The sequence below is a fragment of the Pipra filicauda genome, unplaced genomic scaffold (genome assembly GCF_003945595.2).
Source record: "Pipra filicauda isolate LSUMZ 115617 unplaced genomic scaffold, ASM394559v2 scaffold8_size5757611_pilon, whole genome shotgun sequence".
NCBI classification, from domain to species: Eukaryota; Metazoa; Chordata; class Aves; order Passeriformes; family Pipridae; genus Pipra; species Pipra filicauda.
The window spans coordinates 5,188,595-5,210,000 of NW_024105087.1; the positions used below are offsets into that span (position 1 = coordinate 5,188,595).

The window sequence follows — 21,406 nt, forward strand, 5'->3', positions numbered from 1 at the left end:
CAGTTTGCACATGGTGCTGCAGGGCTCCAGAGAGGAACCAGCTCCTGGCAGACCTGCTGTGGATGGCTGTAGCTGCCAGGTAACGTGGACAGCAGCTGGCTGCCTCACTATCCCCTCCCCTCTCCCAGCTGATGGCTGTTCAAGGCACCTTCCAGCTGGATTCCTGTCACAGGGTAACTGGGCTGTAGTCAGGCTGTGGTGTTAGTGAGTCAAACCCACACCCCACTCCAGCCCAGTCACTTCTTACAAGCTTCCTTTTGCTCCCTGAGTACAAGAGGAAATCCAGGGAGGTGATCCAGGGAAAAGGAGGTAACTACAAGCTCCCAGCAGCTCTGGGAGGGCTGGAGAGAAGGTAAGGACTGACTCCTGGGGACCAGGTTGGTTTAGACTGAGATTGCAACCAGAAAGATGTTTCCAGCAAAGACAAGCCATTAAATTAGCTTCCCAATCCTGGCTTTCCAGGGGTCAAGTCTTGGCAACCAGGAGGAATGTTTTCCTGCTGCTGAACACAACCTAACCGCAAGTGGCACAAAGAACCAGCCACCAGCATGTGCCACGTAGCAGTACAGCTTTACATCAGTTCCCCTGAGCACGGGTCAAACCACTGACCCTGTTTGTAACTGGGACATGCCAACTGCTTCAGCAAATGCTCTGCTCCGCTTTAACAGTCTCTCGTTGCTTGCTGGTGCAAAGGCAGGTTTTCTACTTGACCTATTTTCCCTCACTGCAGTGCTGCTCACAGACATCCCACTGCTGTGTGCAAGCCCGGGTGTGTAAGGAGGGAGGATGGCAACAGCTAGAGGGGAGGTGCTGAAGCAAAGCGGTGTGCAGCGTTTCTGGGGTGCTTGGGACAAGTCAGCAGCACATGTTTAAAGAGCACCTGCCTCCTCTGCACAGGTGAGAACCAGCAGGACTAGCAGGCCACCTACCTCGTGGGACATCCGTCAGGAAGAGGATGTTGTTGGTGGCGCACCCAATGCTGGCGGCAATCCTTCTGTAGCTCTCACTTTCTACCTTGGGGCCTATTTTGGTATCGAAGTGGCCATCAAAGAGCTGAAAGAGAGAGAGAAGCACAGGTCATTGCTGAATGCCACCTGAAGAGCAGGGCTAAACCTCACTCCTGAGTGAGCCCTCCCCTTTCCTTTCTACCATGGGAACCAGGAACCAATGCAGCCGTGCCAGCAGAGTCAACTGGCTGAGCTTAACTCCCGTGGGTCAAACCCACTCCCCCACCTTCCTGTCCCAGACTTCATTCACCAAGTGTTACAGCAAGGGGGCTTGTGGGAGGGGAGCGCTCTGCAGAGGGAGAAGCTGTAAGGAAGGTGGTAAGGTTATCTACCTCTAGGATATCACCTTCTGTAGAATATCCAAACAGAAGCTTCTGGGCTTCAATGCTGCCTGAAGAGTAGATATAGACCTTCATCCCCGCTTCCCGCCACTTCCGGATGGCTGGAACCACGTCCTCAAAGATTCTGGAGCAAAACAGGATGGCAGGTAAGGGCAAATCCAGGGGCACCTGGAGTTACACCTTTATCCAGGCACTGTGACAACTGTCCCATTAGTTTGCAAGGGGACTTCATTCTCAATCTGTTCAGGGGCCCTGCAACCAGGGAGTCTGTTTCAGCAGCAGTGATGTACTCTGAGCTCTGGCCAGCTGAGCAGCTCACAGACTGCTATGCAGACAGCAGCTTTGATGAAGTGCTCCAGACATCTGGCAGCAGTTTCTCCAGCCCCTTCAATGTGGGGAGGGAAGGGAAGATTGAGGAAAATGGCATCCCATCACTTTTCTCTGCAAGGGAGGAATAAGTGGGGGACAGAGAAGACAGGCTCTTGCATTCTGAGTCCCACCTGCCTTGCAAGCAACAAAGACTTCCCTCTTGCTAAGAGCTCTGGCTGTAAGCTGCATCCATGTGGTGCAAAGCCCCAGCGTGGGTTCAGGCCCCAACCATGCACAGGGAGGAGCTGAGACAAGGCTGCAGCTGCAGGAGCCGAATGAATGGCACTGTACAAACTCTCTGAAGCCAGACAACTCAGGGAAGGAGTGTCCCCTAAGAGACTGAGGTCAGAGCTACTCTATTCAGCAACTGGGTTGGGTTGTACAGTACTACCATGGGCCAGACATGTCCCTGGCAACACAGAGGGTGAACCAGCTCTCCTTCTGTAGGCAGCAGCATCCCTCCCCCCTTATTCTTCTGGCCTTGCAGAGTGCTGGGAAAGGAAGATACTGGTCTAGCAATGGGCTGACAAGCCTCAAAATGTGAGCTCCATCTAACTCTGGGGAGTAGCCACCTGAAGACAAGCCCAGCCACAGGAGCAAAGCTGTAAGAGAAGGAAGGAGGACTAAAGCCAAGGCAACTGCTAATGGACATGTCTGTTGTTGCTTCTCATTTATACCATGAGATCTCTCCAGTGCCCCACCCACATGTAAGTAAAAGTTCTTTGTGTGGACATTTTGAAGATGACCCATGTACCGGGGGAAACTGAAGGCTAGAGGGTGCCCAGGAGGGACAAAGTGAGGCTGACAGTAAGTGCCGCAATAATACGTGGAATGGTTGGTAAGGAAAGGCCACAAAGCCTCGCAGAGGTAGGGAAAGGATCTCAGTCTGATGTGGTAGAAGGCTGGAGAGAGGAGCTGGAGGAGATGTGATCTCAAGGGAATGATCCCAGTCCAAACCGCAGCCTTCCCATCTGCGCTGCACACCTCTGTGTGGCCACCTGGGCCAAGGCCCAAAGGTACTGAAAAGGGAATCTGGATGCCTAAAGAAAGAGGACTCACATGCAGAAGGTGTTGGACTAAATTTTGCAGATTTGCAGCAATCAGCTGGCCCCTTCTTCATCTCTAGCTTCTTTTCACTCTTTTCCACGGTTATTTAATAATGCCTCTGGTGTCAGCTGAAAATATTTTGAGGTTGTATGGCAGAAACTCCCAGCCATCCTTGTGTTTTCATGTGCTAAGTTCAGGGCCTGGATTTCAGACCCTAATGTGCCAGACATAGCTGGGCAAGGAGGAGACTTTAGAGACTTCCCTCCTTAGATGAGGCCAAGCACAAGGCTTTCCACACAGTTTTTGGGTCACTATAAGACAATTAGCTTTGTCTTATAAACGACATCAACAGGATGTCTGTCTCTTTTCACTTGTTTTTGGGTTTTGTTACTTTCTCTGGTGGATGTTTACATTTTTCGGTGAGCTCATTTTCTTCTTCCTCTTTCTTCCTTTGACAAAACACTCTGTGAATTTTAGGGCTTCTTTTACTTACTTAGAAATTTGAAATGCATAGTTTAACCAAGTATTTCTTAGCCTAAATAAGAAGATCAAGCTTAGCTGCAGTTGTCCCTACTTATGCACTCTTGTGTTGTGGCTGGAACATAAAGAGGGACCTGAAGACAAAAAGAAGTGGAAAGGCAGGAAACACACAGGTAAAAGACAAACCAGGAGGAAATGACTGAAAGGACTTGACCCTGCAACCCTGGCTTGTTTATATTTGTTCCAAAATACAAGTGCAACTCGGAGATAAAAAATGCAAGATGGAGAACTGTAAGAAGTTCATACTTGTGCTTTAGCCTCTTGGTTGATCAAGAAATCTCTCTAGATAAATATTGAGACATTTTCCAAGTTTTTTAATGCAGTTGTCCCCGCGATGAATGTTCCACCACCTGTGGGAGCAGACTCACTCCGTGTCATGCTTCCATTACCCTGCTTCTTTGGTCAGACCCCATCTAGTTTATGGACCCTGCTCAGGTTGCTGGATAACTGGCGGTTCCCCAGCAAGTACCTGCCAATTATTCCTTAAGGAGAAACACTCTCACTTACTTGCTCTTCCCAGGGGGAACTTGGTCAGTACCTAGGTTACTGTAAGCTCTTTGTTGCCTAGATCCAAAGATTAAGCTCAGTGGATTTGAGTTTTACTGCATGATCAAGTTTGAAATGAAGTGTCTGCAGCTGGTTCCACAACAGCAGTGGCCTGGCTTAAGCCACGACTGAACGCAAACACATCGGCTTGTCCACTGAGCCAGTGATCCTACTTGCATTTCCACGTGGGGCTGTTCCCAGGAACAGCTTATGCAGCTATTCTGCTAATAAATGTCCAGGAAAGATGGACCCCATACCTGCCCCACAGGAAGAGGCCCACAATTACTCACACAATTACTCACTCTCCTTTGACGAGCCCGGTTGCATAGGCTGCCCTCCACATGTGACCCTGCAGCTGCTTCAGTGCTGTGGTCTTCCTGTCCAGGGACATCTGCCAGTGCACATTGTCCACAACCGCCTGGATGACCCGCTCCAGCTCCTCTTCCCCACTTCCGCTCTCCAGAGGGATTGGCACAGCTCCGTCCAAGCTGGAGTCCTCCTGAGCCTGGAAACCACCCATGATAAAAAGAGGGCAGGGAAGAGGCGGAGAAGTTTCAACACCTTTAATGTAGGGAGGTGGTCTAACAGCTGCATCCATGCACCTCTGTGCAGGACACAGCTTGAACTGCTCTTCACACAAGGGGTTACAACATTGTTTGGATGCTTTTCTCAATGGGAAATTCAGACTTTGGTAGTGTCTAGAAACACTTGCTTGGATTGCACTTTCCAAACCAAACAATTAGCATTACTGTAGCTGTATTGTAAATACTCCAATGAGCATTACACTTGCTCAAGTATTTAATTACTGAAATTAGGTAAAGAAGTGAATGTGTCTGTTGGCTTCAGCCACGGGTCTCAAATTGATGCTGTGTCCCTGTAGAGAGGCAGGATGTGCTACCCTGTGCAGGACAAGTACTCTGCCATCTCTCCACGCTGCTTCCCAAAGAGGTGTGTATTCAACAAGAGAAGGGCACGGTGGAGGCAAAAAGCTAAAAAGTCTTGGTTCGACAGCTGCCCGGGGGCCGTGAAGACCAAGGTGAGCTGAGGGAAGCAGCTGAGCTGCTGCCTGCCAAGCACCAGCCCTTCCCTGAGCGCAACCCCAGGCTTTGGGAGGGGGAGAATTGGACCACTGAAGCAAGCAGCCTCCACAGAGAGGGGCAAAGAGACGTGGGCTCATGTTGGGTGACCAAGGGAGTCTGAGTGACCTGAAGCCCCAGGCATGCCCTGAAAACCCGGAGAGACACGGTGTAGTTCTGTTACTTAACCTGTTTCCTCAGAAGTCCGACATCCCGCTGGCACTCCTCCTCCTCCCAGTGAGCACGCAGATACTCCTTCACGTTGTCTTTGATGTAAGGGAACAAGGTCTCCTGGCAGGGAAACAGGCTGTTCCTTTAACCTGGCAGAGGTAAGGCTGACTTGCTTTTAAAAGGAACTGTTGGTACATGCTGGTGTGTACAGTTATTTTCCCAACTTAAGCTTCCCCTACAGTACTGCAACCTGTGAAAGTGCCTGCCAAGAGTGTCTGCCTGGTCACAGGACAGAGCTAGCCTCAGGCCAAGATGAATGCAGGTGGATTATTTTTTGGTTTTTTACACAAAATGTTTATGTAGCTGCAACTTTTAAGCCCTAGGATGGAAAGGTGGGTTATAACTTTTCCTGGGCTTGCCAAAAAACGCCTCAAATGGCAGATGTGACCCCACATTTCCATGGGCTGAGGAGTACAAGGCTAACAATGTATGTACTCTGAATGGACAAGTTATGCTACTATATTTTTGATGGGGCGCTTGTCCTAAGAAAGGTCATTCTGAAAACACATCTCGACTTCTCACCAAAGCTAGAGGACCTTTTAAAAAGAAAAGTCTAGTCCAGTGACACTGAGCTCCACAGGACAGTCTTACAAATAAAATGAAATGGGGTTAGGGAGAAGTGCCACAGGAAAATTACAAACCTCCCTGAAGATCTCAAGGGCAACCAGAAATAATTACAAATTGCTCTCATTAGTGGTGTTTCACAAGTGAGAAGCCACAAGCAGCCACTGTGCAGCATCTCTGGGTGAGGGAAGAGGCTCAGGACAAGGGGTAGGGCAGGGAGCTCCTTCCTTTGGGTATAGAGACAAGCTTTTCTTTATTGGGAAGAAATTAACCTGAGCTCACCTCTCTTCAAAAAGACACTCATAATTTCTCTCTCCTCGTTGTATATCACCTTTAACTTGTTACTGAATTAAGAAAGCAGTGGTCCTCAGAGTATGATGTGATAGCAGAACTGCAGGATTTTGTTACTCCGATATTGTGTTTTCCGTTTTGTAAATTTTATAAACAATGCGAATTGCCTAAAAATTACCACAAACTTGTCTAGGGAAATCAACATCCTTGTAATACCCCCAGTTACTCTCTTATTTCCTTTACTTTCAAACTATCTTTTAAATCATGGAAGAAATTACAGAGAATCCACTGGGAAATGCAAATAACTCACTGACTTGGTTTAATCTCCTTTACAACTCAGATGTCAAAAGTCCAAATTGTTTTCCAAAACCAGTGTCTCATGCTCTTGTGCTGGCAAAGAAAACTTCTAAAAAGGCTCTGAAAGCACAGTGTATTCCATAATTCAGAGGATTTAAAAAAGGTAAAAGTTTTGGCCCATTGGCAAGTGCATTGGACTGTGGAGCAAGAGGGGACACCCATGTGACAGCTGGAGTGGTGGACAGCCAGTGAGACAGATGGTTTATGGATGTCAGGAGTCTGTGTGGAAGAAAGACTCCTTGCATCCTGCAAAGAAACACCTCCCTCACCGCCACTTCAGCCTTCAGCAAAAGCTGGTGTCTGCAAACTCCCAAATAGGTTTAACAAGGTCTGTTATTGACCCTTGTGACTTCACCCACTTCTCGTTTCCCTTGGAGAGCAGAAACAGGAGCCTGCTGTGCACAGCTCCCACCGCTGCGCCCACCTCCTGTGCGTGCTGGGGGAACGGTCAGGCTCCTCAGCAATGTCCAGCCCCAGATGTGGCTGCCCCAGCACACCTTGGCAGAGTAGAGAAAGATTCCTCAGCAACCACAGCTTGACAGCCCTCCTAAGCCTTTGCAACTGCTTACAGCAACGTCAAACCCAGTGTAGAAAGGGTGGTATTTTTACTGTCAGTAGACACCCACGTAGCACACTGTAATTAGCCCTGTAATCAAGTGACCAGGATCCATTTTTCTCTCAATTTCCATGCAAACTGTCACTAAGTTCAGTGACAATCTGCTCTTTTACAGGAGATCTGGCAAATCCCAGGGGAAGTAGTTTATCAAATCACATCTCTCCCCTGCCATCTACATCCACTCTGCGAGGGTGGATCCAGGAAAAGGCAAAACTTGGTGACTTCTAATTAGTGGCCACCAAATACTCTCTTTTCTGGTATCTTTCCTTAATCCACCCATCAGCTGACTCATGCTATTCCCTTACTTTGCATATTCAGTAATTCTAACAGTAAAGAAATGATTAAATAAAATCCTTCAATATTAAAGAATAAAAGTGCCTGCAGAAAACAGCAGTGGACCTTTTAAAGGAAAGTAGAAATTATGGAGGTTAATTGAAAGTCCAAGTGAAATAACTTGCTCCAAGCATTTGGAGCAGGATTTCCAGCAAACTGAGTTTTACTGAGAACCAAAACTCATTTGGCCTCCCTGCAACAGGAAGACTTTGGGTTAGAAAAGCATCTCAGGTATATTGCATGTTGTTTGCACGACAGCAAAATAGCTTAAAGGTGGATATAACCAGCTTCATTGCTCTGACAGATGCTTAGTAAGAAATCTAAACTGTTCAAACTGTTTAAACTGAAAGATATTGGGGGGAGGGAGGCAGCTTTAATGCCATCTGGGCCTGACGTTTCTTCAAGAGCACTGGAAAAGCATGGACGGGAAAGATGTAGGTCATGCTGTTCAGCTGTTAAACCGCGTTAGCAGAAACATCTAGAAAGCCTGTCAGGAGCCTTCGCCCGCCATGTGGGTCACAAAGCACCTTTGTAACCCACTGGCTAAAAAGATCCTCCAAAACCTACAATGTCTCGTGGAGAAACACGGGTCAACGGCAGGAGAAGGGATAAATCTGTTCGGGTGTCTTAAATACAAACGAATTGCTCGCGAACCACACGGTCCCGGCAGGGACCAAGAGAGGGCTTGGAGAACTGCAGATTTCAATAGCAGCCTGTCCTGATGCCTCCTGCTGGCCTCGCAGGCTTACCAGTCCCCTGGCTTCTGCACCTAAGCCAGCATTTCCACCAGTCTTAAGCCTTTTCCTCGGCAAGGGAAGCCACCTGCACACAGGCGCCGTCCGTAGGATGCCCCTCACGGTACGCCCGGAGTGCTCCCTGTGCTGCCCTCCCTCAGTGCTGCTGCTGGACACGCGGCTCTGGCGACACTGGAAGCACCTGGCTGTCCCGCCCTCCCGATGGAAAAAGGCAGTGGATAACTCCGAGCTCTTACTCCAGGCTCCCCGCATTCCCGGGTGCGGTGCTGCAGCTCCAGCCACCAAAGGAACGGCAACGCTCGAGGGCCTTTCCCGGACGAGGCTGCGAGCACTCCAACTGCCCCATATCCACGAAAAAAGATCCCTGACCTGCCCCGAATCCGAGCAGTAGTGCCCTGTTCCCCTGCCCACCGAAGAGGCGGCCGATCGGCAAGACATCACGTATTTTCTTACGAGCATTATTGGGAAAAAACGCAGAAAACGGGTCACGGCTTTCCCTCCCGGCAGCAGCCCGTGGGGTCACGACAAGAACGGTGATGCCACAGGAGCCGCCCGCGGTGCCAGGGCCGGAGGGTCACGGTAACAGCGGCGGTGCCACGGGAGCCTCCCGCGGTGCCAGCGGCGCTCCCGGGCGCCGGGACTCACCTGGACGAAGGCGATGGGGGTGGTGGTGCCCTCGATGTCCAGCAGGATGGCGCGCACCTCCGCCGGCACCGGCAGCACGCCCATGGCGGCAGCGGCGGCACGTGGGGCGCACCGGGGACGCGCGGCGGCGGCCGAGGAGCGCCGCGCCGGCTCTGCCCGCCCCCGGAGCGCCCGCCCCGCCCCGCCCCGCCCCGCCGCCGCCGCCGCCGCCTCCTGAACGGGGTTTCTGGGTTACGCGTTACAACGCACCCCGTGCGCCCCGCCCAGCCCCGGCGCCCGCCCGGCCCGTCCCCCGGTGCCCCGGTGTCGTCCCCGCCCGGGCAGCGGCTCCTGGCCCGCCCCGGCCCCGCGCGATGGCGGCCGCTGCAGCACCGCCGGGAGCCGCCGGGGGCGCTGCGGCGCCGGGCGGCAGGGCGGTGCTGATTGGCTGCCGGCGCGGGTATATAAGGGCGGCGGAGGCGGTGCCCGGATCTCTTCCGCCGCCATTTTCTGCCGGACGCAGGTCTCCGCTGTCTCCGCCGCTCGCCCGAGCACCCCCGCCGCCCTCGCCCCGCCATGGAGGACGCGACCGAGATGAGCGGCGGCCAGGAGGAGTTCGCCGAGGGCTCCAAGATTAACGCGAGCAAGAACCAGCAGGACGACGGGTAAGGCCGGGAATGATATGGAGGGGGAGGGGAAGGGAGAGAATCGCGCCTCCGTCTCCTTTGCCCGCCCTGCGGCGCGGGGAGGGAGGGGGGAGGCGGCTCGGTCGCTGGAGGGTGCGGGGCCTTCCTTTCCCACCCCATGGCCGCGCCCGCCTTTGTGTCCCGGGCGGGTGACCCAGTTTCCGCGGGGCGGGGACGGGAGCGGGAGCGGGGGGGGGCCGGTCGGGGCCGTGACGTCACCGGCAGCCTATGGGGGCGCGGGGCGGCCCCGCCGCTCCCTGCGCCCGCTCCCGCATCCCGACGTACTTCCTGCCCTTCAGGAAAATGTTCATCGGAGGCCTCAGCTGGGACACCAGCAAGAAGGACCTGACGGAGTACCTCTCTCGGTTCGGTGAAGTTGTGGATTGCACGATCAAAACAGACCCGGTCACTGGAAGGTCGAGGGGGTTTGGGTTCGTGCTCTTCAAGGATGCTGCCAGCGTGGAGAAGGTGGGTGGGTTTCCTGGGGATCGATGGCGCGAAGCTGGTTTGTGTTATGGTACGGGTCTGAGACTTCCTTTCCTTTTTTGCTTTTTAGGTGTTGGAACTGAAAGAACACAAACTGGATGGGAAGTTAATAGATCCTAAAAGGGCAAAAGCCCTAAAAGGGAAGGAGCCACCAAAAAAAGTGTTTGTTGGTGGGCTGAGTCCAGATACGTCTGAAGAACAGATTAAGGAGTACTTTGGTGCTTTTGGCGAGGTATAGTATAATGGCATATAACAACAGCTTTGGTTTCCAAGTGCGGTTTTAGCTCTATCTTAAGACAGAAGAATTTGTGAGGAGAGAGTTGGCTCAGGCTCATACAATGCTAGAGATTGTTGAATCTCTATGTTAATGATTCTGTAGTGTTGTGATGGTCTGATTTATAGCTGCCAAAAGTAGTCAGCACAGATGCTATGCTGCCAAATGGTCCTGGTGGCATAAAAAGTTGCTCAGAGATTTCATGCATTGTTTATATGTGTTTCAATTTCAGATCGAAAATATTGAACTTCCCATGGACACAAAGACGAATGAAAGGAGGGGCTTCTGTTTCATCACATACACAGATGAAGAGCCAGTAAAGAAGTTACTAGAAAGCAGATACCATCAGATTGGTTCAGGCAAGGTATGAAAGCTCTCCTTCTTAGCATGTGAAATAGATGATTTCTGTAGGCGTCCGTGAAAACAACTCACAAAATGGTCTTGAAATTCTTGATGAGTTAAAGCATTTCTATTCTTACAGTGTGAGATCAAAGTAGCACAGCCCAAGGAGGTATACAGGCAACAGCAGCAGCAGCAGAAAGGAGGGAAAAGCAATACTTCTGGTGGACGTGGAGGCGGAAGAGGGCGTGGACGGGGTGAGTGTTTTCAGTGGTTAAACAAATATAAGTACTCGTGTGTCTGTAGATATACCAGGTTTCAGGCTCTATGCTGATCTTGTTTCTAAACTGAATGAGTAAAGTAGCCTGTTAAATGGTATTTTGGTGATTGTGATTGCTTGTGGAAGCTTAGGAGTGTGTTCTTGCTCTGCTTGCCTTCAAATGGTGAAGTGGCAGGCTGGGTGTAGGGTTCTTTTGCACACCCACAGTGGATAGTGTAGCCAGTGCAGTTAACCCTTTCACATGAAGGGATGCGCTCTTGGTGGGCTCATGGGTGAGAAACCAAGAGCTGTTTGCTGAAGAGGATGGCAGTCACTTTGCTACACTTTGCAAATGGATCAGAAGCAATCAGCTGTTACATTACAGGTTAATGCATTTCAGTCTTCAAGTTAGTACAACTAACACAACACAGTAAGGTATAATTTGGTGCTCGGGCAATTCCTGATCCAAAATGGCAGTTAAAGGAAAACAACAGGAGCTGCTGTAACGTGCCTTTGGTGTTGTGTTGTTTTGCTTTTCCTGGCTGTTTTATGAGCAGCACAACCTGCTGTCTTTCTCTAATACTGTGTGTTTTAAGATCTTAAGTCGCATCTCTTGTGTCCAAAGAAGATGCCTCAATTCTTTTTTGAAAATTATTGTTTTTAGGGAGGTAAGAGGATTCTTCAGGTAATAGCTCTGCTATAGAAAGATCGCCATTGAAAGTTAAATGAAGTGACATAGAAGAGAAATAAGTTCTGTAACTTACACTTGCTGTACTTGGTTTCAGGTCAGGGACAAAACTGGAATCAAGGATTTAATAACTATTACGATCAAGGATATGGAAATTACAATAGCGCTTATAGCGATCAAAGCTACAGTGGCTATGGAGGATATGACTACTCTGGATACAACTATCCCAACTATGGATATGGGCCGGGATACACAGACTACAGTGGTAAGTGGATTTGATCTCGTTCCCAATAACAAGAACGTGCATCTTTAAACAAGGGCCTCTTCTAGTAAGTTGCTCTGTAAAGTCTCTTGGCACATGGCTCCAAAAGACGAGATCTCTTGGTGTGCTGTCTGTGAAGTCCCCTTCAGAGGTTGGATGTTAATGCTTCTGGGTTTTGTTTTTTTCCTCTCGTGTTACGTACAGGCCAGCAAAGCACATACGGAAAGGCGTCCCGTGGCGGCGGCAACCACCAAAACAACTACCAGCCGTACTAAAGCAGTACCTAGTACTTGAGCAAACAGGTGTGTACTTGAGTGCAAGGTCCACTCTGAGTATGTCTAATCTAATTTAAAGATCAATAGACAAACGAAGAGTAAAAACTTGCATAGCATGACTTTTCCTTTAATTAAGCTTTTGTTAACTTAAAAAATAATTTTTTTTTTTTTTAAAACCAGCTTTGCCTACGTGTCTATAGATCTTTAACTTTGTAAAAACGTGACTTTATCTTCTTTAGTACTTCAGAAAAACATAAGAGTTTTTCTGGTTTGCGTTGTGTACCAGGTGATCTAGAGGAATAATTAAACTTATTAGAAGTATTAACAGGTAAAGTACTGAAATGGGTACAACTTAAGGAAAACAAGAATGTTGTCTTCTAACTCTGACATTATACCTTGTTTGTACCCGCCAGCGGGAACTTCATTGCAGGCCGTGTGTCACCCTGACCACGTCTATCTCTGGGGTCGCACGTTGCAGGCAGAGCGCAAGGCATACACCAGAAAACGCTGTCCTTTGGTATGGTCTCTTCCAACTTCATGTACCAGCGTAAAGATTAAAGTGGAAAACTTCAGACTTTGGCTTCTTTTTTTAATCTTTTTTGGAGATTAAGTGTCTTTAACTTAAATGGTTTTTTACAGGAGTTAAAGTACATAAATGCCTTTACAGCTTAATCATTTGGTCTTCTGTTTAGTGTTGTATTTCAATTGTGGAACCTCATTTTAAATGTGCATTCTTTAAGATTTTAATGCTTGCTTTTTTCTTTTTATAGCTAATAGTGAAATCTGCAAACCAAAACGAACTTTTAAATCTGGAAAAACATTAAGGATCATATGCATATGAACTGTCTGAACTAAATTGACTTGACTTGTGTTGCACATAAGTCATATAGATGTATAAACAAATAATTAGAAACCCTTTTGGCAGTGTTTCCAGTGGGGAAAAAAAACCTGATCCAGAGCCCACCTATTAGTTTAAATCAGCTGTTGTTTTTGGAACGGCTTCCTAAATGGGCTGAATGGCAATATTTGGGAAAATAAATTACTGAGGGGTAACAAAACCTCTTGTGTTACCTTAATAAATATGCATATGATCTTTAACAGTGAAGAAAGGAATATATAGAAGACTTAAAGCAGTTCATGAAAATGGACCTTTTAACAATTCTGTAGTAACTGTCACAGATCTGACATGCATTTTGTCTTTGATTTTTTAGGTAGAGGTACTGCAGCAAAAAAGCCATCTCGCAGCGCATCGTGAGTGAATGGAGGGTGATCTTCGTGAGAGGAAATGACTATTTTGTAAAAGACTTTTAGTGAACGACACAACTGTGTCCAACTGTACATAGCGGCCGACTAGTTTTCTTTTATGGTTTTTACTTTCTTTTTGCCATTCATGTTATGACACAATGTGGACTTGTGTTTATACAAACTTTATTTGTATAATTTCATGTTAAAGGATTCTCTAATAAATGCTTACTTAAGTGAGTGTGTAGTCTTGCTGTCACCTTACACTGCTGTAAGTGTAGTATTGTAGAGGAGGGTGTGTACCTTTTGGAGATCTGTGTTACTGTGTATACAGGTCAATACAACCCATGATTTTTCCTGACCTGTCGTGAGAGAGCACCACCATGGCTGGAGTCAGCATCAGTGGGTGATGGAAGAATTGTCTCTTGCCACGTGCAGAAGAGAGCAGAAAGTGGTCTGTCTGTGTCACAATGCTGCCAGTTTTGTACATCTCAAGGGATCTAGAACTACAGCAGCACCTTTGTAATGCTGATAGCTCAGGCACTGCTTAAGGGATTAGAGGGGTGGAGCCTTTCAAGGTTTTTCAAGCACTTAAAACCTTGACTATTCTAGAATGTAGCTTAATTACTTTCCTAGAGTGATCACTCCCTATCTATTCCAATTGCAGGGAGGAGATTACAAGTTCTTGAACTTAAGGCTCAGCAACTCTTTTCTGTACAACTTGGGATCTACACATTAGGTCCTGTACTGGACTCTTCTCACCTGAAGCATCCAGAAAACAGGGTTACCATCTTGTGCATCCTAGCAAAATAAAAGCTTGAGTGAATGATTGGTGGAGCAGGGAAACAGCATTACACCCAGCAGGTTCTTTTCTGATTAGGAGAAGTGGTGGAACGGGTTAGGGAGCATACACCTGCATGCAGCCAAAGGCTTGCAGCAGTCTGCCTGAAGTTTTGTTTTTTTACTCGGTGTGTACCTAGTCAAGCATCAAAAAATAAACTTTGCTTGTTGAGGTAAAATGTGAGTAGCTAATTCACAGAGGTCTTGTAGATTTTGAAAGGGAGTAGTTGGGGTAGAGATTTTTCCCTGAAAGTTTCCAAACCATAATTTCAGTGTTTACTTCTCTCTGAAGTAGCTGGCTGTTTTACTTTCTCCTATCATAGAGAAGAGCTGCTTCCCATAACTGCTGGGGGTTGTTCAGTTGCTGGATCTGAATGGCTCCTGTCATCTTAGCAATTAGGTTGGATGGGAGAAGGCTCACTGATGTCACTGGCAACGAACTAAAAAAAACCCAGCAAGTGACTGCTGGGAGAAACCACAGCTGCATGTGACTGCGTGTGTACACAGGCTTTTTGGGAGTGCAGCTGGATGCAGAAGTTATCCTTCAGCAGTGCCCTGGTGGGGCTGAAGGTGACTTGTGCCACCAGCACATGGCTTTGCTGCTACATTGGTTAATATACAACCCCCCACTTTTCTAAGAGCTAAGTTTTCTTTCAAAATTGTGATCCTTCCCCTCTACACAGCCTTAGTGAGGACCCATCTGGAGTGCTGTGTCCAGTTCTGGGCTCCTCAGTACAAGAAAGAGCAAGGAGCGGCTGGAGAGGGTCCAGCAGAGCGTCACGAAGATGCTGAGGGGTCTGGAGCATCTCTCTTATGAGACCGCAGGAACTGGGCCTGTTCAGTGTGGAGAAAACTGAGAGGGGATCTCATCAACACATACAAGTATCTCAAAGGCAGGTGCCAAGAAGATGGTGCCAGGCTCTTTTTGGTGGTGCCCACCGACAGGACGAGGAGCAACGGCCATAAACTAAACCGCAAGAAGTTTCACCTCAACATGTGCAAGTCCTTCTTTACACCGAGGGTGGCAGAGCACTGGAACAGGCTGCCAAGGGAGGTCGTGGAGTCTCCCTCTCTGGAGACATTCCCAAACGGACCTGGACGCGTTCCCGTGTCACCTGCTCCAGGTGACCCTGCCTTGTCAGGGGGGTTGGAATGGGTGATCTCCAGAGGTCCCTTCCAACCCTACCGGCTCCGTGATTCCGTGACCCCCTCCCGGCACCCTCAGGCCCTGGATGTTCCCGGGGCTGTCCACGACCGCCCCCCCCCCGCTCCCTCCCGGCTCCCCGGGGGCGGTGTCACGTGTCCCGCCCGCCGCGCTCCTTCCGGCCGCCATTTTAGGTTGGGTCGGTGGCGGCGCCATTAAAAACAGGGAGCAGGAGGAGGAGGGATCGGCAGGATCGGCGCGCTCGGCCGGGGCCGCCAGCGGCGCCGGGGCCTCGGCGGGGAGGCGGCGGCACCGCGGGTGTCCGGTCCGGTCCGGTCCGTTGCGGGGCGGCGGCGGCGGCGCCATGTCGGACCAGCAGTTCGCTCTGGACTCGGCGGCGGTGGCGGCGGGCGCCGGGGACAGCGCGGCAGAGCCGGCGGAGCAGCCTGAGGGGCAGGCGGGGGCGGGAGGCGCCGATGGGGGAGGCGGCGGCGGCGGGATCGAGTCGGAGGGAGCCAAGATCGACGCCAGCAAGAACGAGGAGGACGAGGGGTGAGCGGCGGGGGCGCGTTTTATGTCCCGGGCGGGGCCCGGCGCCCCTGGCCCGGCCTGGCCTGGCCTGGCCCGGCCCGGCCCCGCTCGCCGCCCTGTTTGTTTACTTGGCGCCTCGGCGACGTCACGGGCCGGGCCAGGCGGGGGCGGTGTCTGGACCCGCGGTGTACAAATGGTGTGATGTGTACCGAACTACAAATCCCTTTTATTTTTTTTAGGATGTTCTTTATATAAGTTAGCGTGCGGTGCGCGCGACAAGGCCGTAACTCGGCGTAGCCGAATGCTGGAGTTGCAGTCGCAGCATTGCCCTGTGCTGCAAGCACAGACGGTGTGTCAGTGAGAGGCATGAGGGACCTGGGCTTCTTCCCAGCCTAAACCATCCCTCTGCTCCTCGCGGAACTTGCTGTGAGGAAGATTGCATTAGGTGATGTCTGAACTCGAGGAAACGGTATGAAGCTGTGTCAGGGGAGGTTCAGGCTGGATATCAGGAAAAGGTTCTTCACCCGGAGGGTGGTTGGGCACTGGAACAGGCTCCCCAGGGAAATGGTCACAGCACCAAGCCTGACAGAGTTCAAGAATTGTTTGGACAATACTCTTGGGCACATGATGTGATTCTTGGGGTGTCCTGCACAGGGCTAGGGGTTAGACTCGATAATCCTGATGGGTCCCTTCCAACTCAACATATTCTATGATTTTAGGAAAAATAAAGGCAGCTTTTAATCTTCCGAGGGTCTCTGCCTGATGCTTGGTATAGGTCAGTGTCACTTTAGTATTGCTGATGAAATTCACTTGTAAAAAACCAAGTGACATGACAGGCTGATGCTCTGTGCTGTCTCCTGTCAGACCCATAAGAACTCGGGCTGCAGGTCTGGTTTTGGTCAAGGCAGAAAATAAACTGGATAAAGGAGCACTGGCTATGTTGTCCTGTAGATACCTGCTGCGAAACCTTTCTGAGTGTCTTGCTCTTGTAATAACCTGGGATGTTGCAGAGAACGATGTTAATAACCTGGGATGTAATAATCTGGGATGTTGCAGGGAGAGAGAAGAGGAACCTTTTTTTGAGTGTTTTCGTAGGATTAGCAGAAGCTTAGAATGCTTTAGTTTCTTCTCACCTGCTCTTAGTGGCTTTAAATACCCTTGCGGTTTGCGTATTTGTTTTACTTTTTGCCCTTGAATACACACCTCTTAAAGGGTTTTCAGAAGGAAACTGATCTTGTTTGGAGGCAATAAAGCTTAAAAAAAGTTGTTACTGAGGGGTGCAGTGACACTGGGCAGTGATTACATATATTATATGTTGGCTTATAGTTTAGTTCAGTCTTCTTATTTGATCTGTCAATTTTTATGGGTCATGCTGTACAGGAAACAAAGTGTTTTGGCAGCTTTCTTGGTAGTAGAGGGAAAACAGCAGATCTGTGATATCTTTGCTCTATTTAGCTGAGTATGAAATTTGAAAGCATATTTTGGAAAAATATGTGCTGATGTGACTTGCATACATTTCCTAACCCACAGATTGGCTGGTGTATTTTACAAGCTTTTGACACCGCTGTGGCTTTGCTCCTGGATTGCTTTTTGTGCTCGTGGTTGTGTTGTAGCCTTGACCTGACCTGAAGTTTCGCAGTGAAGCAGTGGTTTTTCAGCTCACTGTAGTGGCAGGATGGAGCAGCAGTGATTTGCTGCTGTGTGAGTGGACTCCCAAGTTGCAGTTGCTGCGTGGAGGGAAGAAGAGCCTTCAGAGGGCTGTTGTAAACTCATGTTCTTGCTCTGTCTGTACTTAGTGGTATAAAGCAGGCTTTGTATGTTAATATTGATGACAACTATAAAGCAGGTTTTGTGTGTTTAATGGTTTGTTAGTAGCTGTGAAACAGGTGGCTTGTGCCTAGCAAGTGTAAGTTCAGTAGTAACTGCTAGAGTATCCTCCATGTGTCAGAAAAACGCTACATCCTCTCTGTGTTCTGTTTGGCTGCTTAGAAAGCTGCACAAAACAGCAAACAAACTAAGAACCTTAATGATGGATGAACACAAGAACAGAAAACATCCTTTGATTTACTGCCCGTGCTGGTATGAAGCTGCTGGTTTACCAGTGTGGACCATTTTATCAATATTCATAGAACCACAGAATGTTAAGAAGTTGGAATGGACCTTAAACCCTCCCAACCAGTCCCAACATCCCCTGCCATGGGCAGAGACACCTCCCACTAGATGAGATTGCTCAAGGCTTTATCCACCCTGGCCTTGTACACTGCCACGGTTGAGGCATCCACAGCCTCCCTGGGCAGCCTGTGCCAGTGTCTCACCACCCTCATAGCAAAGAATTCCTTCCTAATATCTAATCTAAATTTCCTCTCTTTCAGTTCTACCCATTACTCCTTGTTCTATCACCACAGTTCCTGATGAAGAGTCCCTCTCTGGCTTCCCTGTAGACCCCCTTCAGAGACTTCGAAGGTTGCTGTGAGGTCTTCATGCAAACTTCTCCAGGCTGAACAGTCCCAGCTTTCTCAGCCTGTTTTCAGAGGGGAGGTGCCCCAGTCCTCTTATCAAGTTTATGGCCTCCTCTGGACTTGCTCCAACAGTTCCATGTCCTTCTTATGCTGGGGGAACCAGAAGGAGATGAATACAGATTAGTCCTGAAGACAACAAGTAGTCACACTAGATAGAAAGGGATTTTGGTGCTTTGTAGAAGAGACATCTGGAACTAGTGGTAAAAGTGGATAAAGGGAATGGGGAATTGGTGCTCCTGCTTAAAGATTTCAAGACCTTTTATAGAAACATCTGAAGCTCCTGAACCCCCTCATTTCTATGGAGGTTGGATATGTTTGTCAGAAAGTGAATGCTCTTGTTAATTCTGTCATGACAGCAGAGCTAATTCAACAGTTAGTTCAGAGGAGCAGCTTTTGATTTGAGAGAGTTTGACTTGTGGAGGTACATGCAATTTACATGATTGGCAGGAATATTTGTATGGGTGTGGAAAGTGGAGGAGTTGAAGACATGATACAGTGTTTTTTCAGGTTTTCTGATAAGTGTGCATTGAATTGTGGGATAAGTTGATACAGTGAAAATGGACAAAGCTTTGTAGGAAACATTTATAGATCATAATGGATCATACTTTTTTGTTTAGAGCCTGCTGTAAAATCTTCTTTATCAGTATTAGAGGAGATCATCTCAAATCCTCTCTTGAATGGCTGCCTAAGCCCTATGCCTAATGACTATGACTATGAATGATTCATTTGTGTGCATACTGGCTTGGTTTTTTTTGTCTTTCCTTTTGTTTTGTGTCTTACTAATGTGGTGGGACAGTCATGAATTGATTCTGAGCTTCCAGTGTGCTTTTGAAAATACAGGTCATGATCAGAATTATGTGCTGCACACATTTGCCCAGCAGCACTCGTCCCTTAGGAATATTGGGAAGACATTAGTTTGATTGTATTGGATTATGCCTATTGTTTATATCATGTTTTTGTGAGGAAAGATAAGCTTTGATCATCCAATAGTTTACTTTTTTTACTGCTTTCTGGGGAAGGCAACTTAACTAAACTTTATTTTAGTTTACTAATATGGGCTTATGTCCAGTCCAGCCTAGTACATAAATGCCTCTGTTTAAGTGCACTGCTGTATAAACCTAATCTGCCCATGTGGGTTTCTTGAGCAGTTGTGTGGAGGCTCCACAGATAACTAAATGGAATTTAGCCTGTGGTGTGGGGGTGCAAGGAGGTAGCAGAGTAAGCAACTGCAGCAGAAGATGGTGCAAAACTTTTGTTTACATGTAAGTCTTTATCTAACCTGGCCAGAATCATTAAAGCAAGTTGTCAAAAAGTGCAGGCCTGCGTGCGCGGTGTCGTCACTGATAAAATGCTGCCAGTTCCATGCATTAGGTAACTGAGCTCATGCAGCTTGACAGTACAGGATTTTGGGTAACACACATTAACAGATTAAACCATCTTGTCTTAACAGGAAAATGTTTATTGGCGGCCTCAGCTGGGACACCACCAAGAAAGATCTGAAGGACTATTTCTCCAAATTTGGTGAAGTTGTAGACTGTACTCTGAAGTTAGATCCCATCACTGGGCGATCAAGAGGCTTCGGCTTTGTGCTCTTCAAAGAATCAGAGAGCGTAGATAAGGTAGTATTGATGTAATGAAACATGTTCAGATTTGGGTAATGGAGATGAAGCACTCACATGGTTGTCTGCTTAGTTGTTTGTACATGTTCTGCCAAAGATGATTCAGGGACGCAACATATTTAAGATACTTGTTAAAATGTTTATTTTCCTGAACCATCTTACTCATGATGCAGTGTTCAGGACCAGCAGTGATTGCTAAGGTGTGGATTTGAGCACTTACATGGGAGTATGCTGCAAGCCACTGGACTTGAGCGCTTGAAAAACACTGTATATAAATGTCTGCTGCCTACTGAAAGCAGTAATTTGCAAAGAACTTCAAGCCTTTGCATTCCAGAGGTGCAACGTGGACCCCTAGAGTAGAGCCAATAGCTTGGATACATTTGGGCTCTATCCAAGCAAAAGTTAGCTGTTAACTTTTCTAAAATGCTGTGGATACAGCACACGGAAAAGTTTTCACCTTCGTTGACCTTTGGTGATATCTAAAGTGCAGATTCTTTACTTCTTAAAGTTTGAGGATGAGATTGTAGGGTACTTTCTGAGAAGTGTTACGCTCTTACTTCCCTTGGATAATACATGACCCCAGGTGGCTCTGGAAAAGCTTTGTCAGAACTGTGTCAGTGGATAGTGATCAAAATCACAGAATTCTTTGTTTTTGTGCAATAAATCATTGCTGTAATCAAAGTATCGAAATGGAAGCAAATTTGGCCTTGCTCAAAACATAAGTGAAACATTTAGTTTGAACTGCTTAAGATTATGTTTTAATTTTTCTCAGGTCATGGACCAGAAAGAACACAAGCTGAATGGAAAGGTCATTGATCCAAAAAGAGCTAAAGCCATGAAAACAAAAGAACCTGTTAAGAAGATTTTTGTTGGGGGCTTATCTCCAGACACACCTGAGGAGAAAATACGGGAATATTTTGGAGGTTTTGGTGAGGTATGTGGTGAAACAAACTGCTTATGCTTGTGGAACTTGTTCTGTCTTCACAAATTTAGTAATAAAAAGCATCCCCCAAATGCAACCTGCATGGATGCTACTGTAAGCTTAGTGGCCAGTATAGCTCCATCTGTCTTAGTAGTCAGAATTCTAATGACAATAGTATTAATTACAGGTTTTGAGTTGCATAGACTGGGTAATGGAAGGAGGAGCTGGGATAAGTCAGAAAGGGAGGCAACACTTTTGAGATGGTGTTTTGGTCAGTTGGATGAGATGATCTTAAGTCACCTCAGCTCATCTTCTGTGGCACAGATTGAAGCAGTTTGCCTAAATCTGTGCAACTATGTAGTCTCTTGTCTCTCTCTATCCCCAGTTTTTGGTGGCGCAGATGAACAGAACTGTGCACTTGCACAACGCTACATCTTTTTCATATAAAACTTCCAAGGTTTAGGTCTCCTTGGAGTTTGGAATATTTAGTTACTTCAGTCTTAACTGAGTTAAAACTGAAAGTCAAACTGAGACTATTTATCCAGCATAACTAAAATATTCTTTGTGCACCATATTTTGTCTGAGTATGAATGGACAAATGATACTAGAAGTTAGAGGGAAAA

General features: G+C 47.9%; 3 protein-coding genes across 11 annotated transcripts in view; 2 read left to right on the forward strand and 1 right to left on the reverse strand.

Moving 5' to 3' along the window:
• The window catches only part of ENOPH1 (enolase-phosphatase 1), a 10,934-nt gene extending 2,077 nt beyond the window's left edge, over positions 1-8,857 (reverse strand). Inside the window, exons 1-6 of one of the 2 annotated variants that reach the window (XM_039391043.1) lie at positions 8,719-8,857; positions 6,711-6,866; positions 5,116-5,217; positions 4,153-4,355; positions 1,340-1,472; positions 930-1,053 (exon numbers count right to left, since the gene is read on the reverse strand). In XM_039391043.1, the coding sequence (XP_039246977.1) occupies positions 930-1,053; positions 1,340-1,472; positions 4,153-4,355; positions 5,116-5,217; positions 6,711-6,866; positions 8,719-8,802 (802 nt within the window). In that variant the 5' untranslated portion in view covers positions 8,803-8,857. The remainder of the gene's footprint in view (positions 1-929; positions 1,054-1,339; positions 1,473-4,152; positions 4,356-5,115; positions 5,218-6,710; positions 6,867-8,718) is intronic. The other variant, XM_027738510.2, reaches the window with a different exon arrangement.
• Positions 8,858-9,191: 334 nt separating this feature from the next.
• On the forward strand, positions 9,192-13,449 carry HNRNPDL (heterogeneous nuclear ribonucleoprotein D like). Of its 5 annotated transcripts, XR_003543972.2 has the most exons (9): positions 9,194-9,362; positions 9,683-9,851; positions 9,940-10,101; positions 10,376-10,507; positions 10,625-10,739; positions 11,527-11,694; positions 11,896-11,993; positions 12,380-12,483; positions 13,178-13,449. XR_003543972.2 is itself a non-coding variant. In XM_027738507.2 (8 exons), exons 1-7 carry the CDS (start codon positions 9,274-9,276, stop codon positions 11,964-11,966), a joined length of 906 nt encoding a protein of 301 aa, XP_027594308.1. In that variant the 5' UTR covers positions 9,192-9,273; the 3' UTR covers positions 11,967-11,993; positions 13,178-13,449. The 5 variants fall into 5 exon arrangements, 3 of the variants coding, with proteins under 3 accessions (XP_027594308.1, XP_039246978.1, XP_027594310.1); XM_027738507.2 differs by lacking the exon at positions 12,380-12,483 and having other exon boundaries at positions 9,192-9,362; XR_003543971.2 differs by having other exon boundaries at positions 11,896-12,483.
• Positions 13,450-15,265: 1,816 nt separating this feature from the next.
• Positions 15,266-21,406, forward strand: part of HNRNPD (heterogeneous nuclear ribonucleoprotein D) — a 10,127-nt gene continuing 3,986 nt past the window's right edge. For all 4 annotated transcript variants that reach the window (XR_003543970.1, XM_039391041.1, XM_027738503.1 and 1 more), the window contains exons 1-3: positions 15,266-15,744; positions 19,693-19,861; positions 20,634-20,795. Coding sequence is in view for 3 of the 4 variants with exons in the window: in XM_039391041.1 (XP_039246975.1) it covers positions 15,281-15,744; positions 19,693-19,861; positions 20,634-20,795 (795 nt within the window). In the remaining variant the exon portion in view is untranslated. The remainder of the gene's footprint in view (positions 15,745-19,692; positions 19,862-20,633; positions 20,796-21,406) is intronic.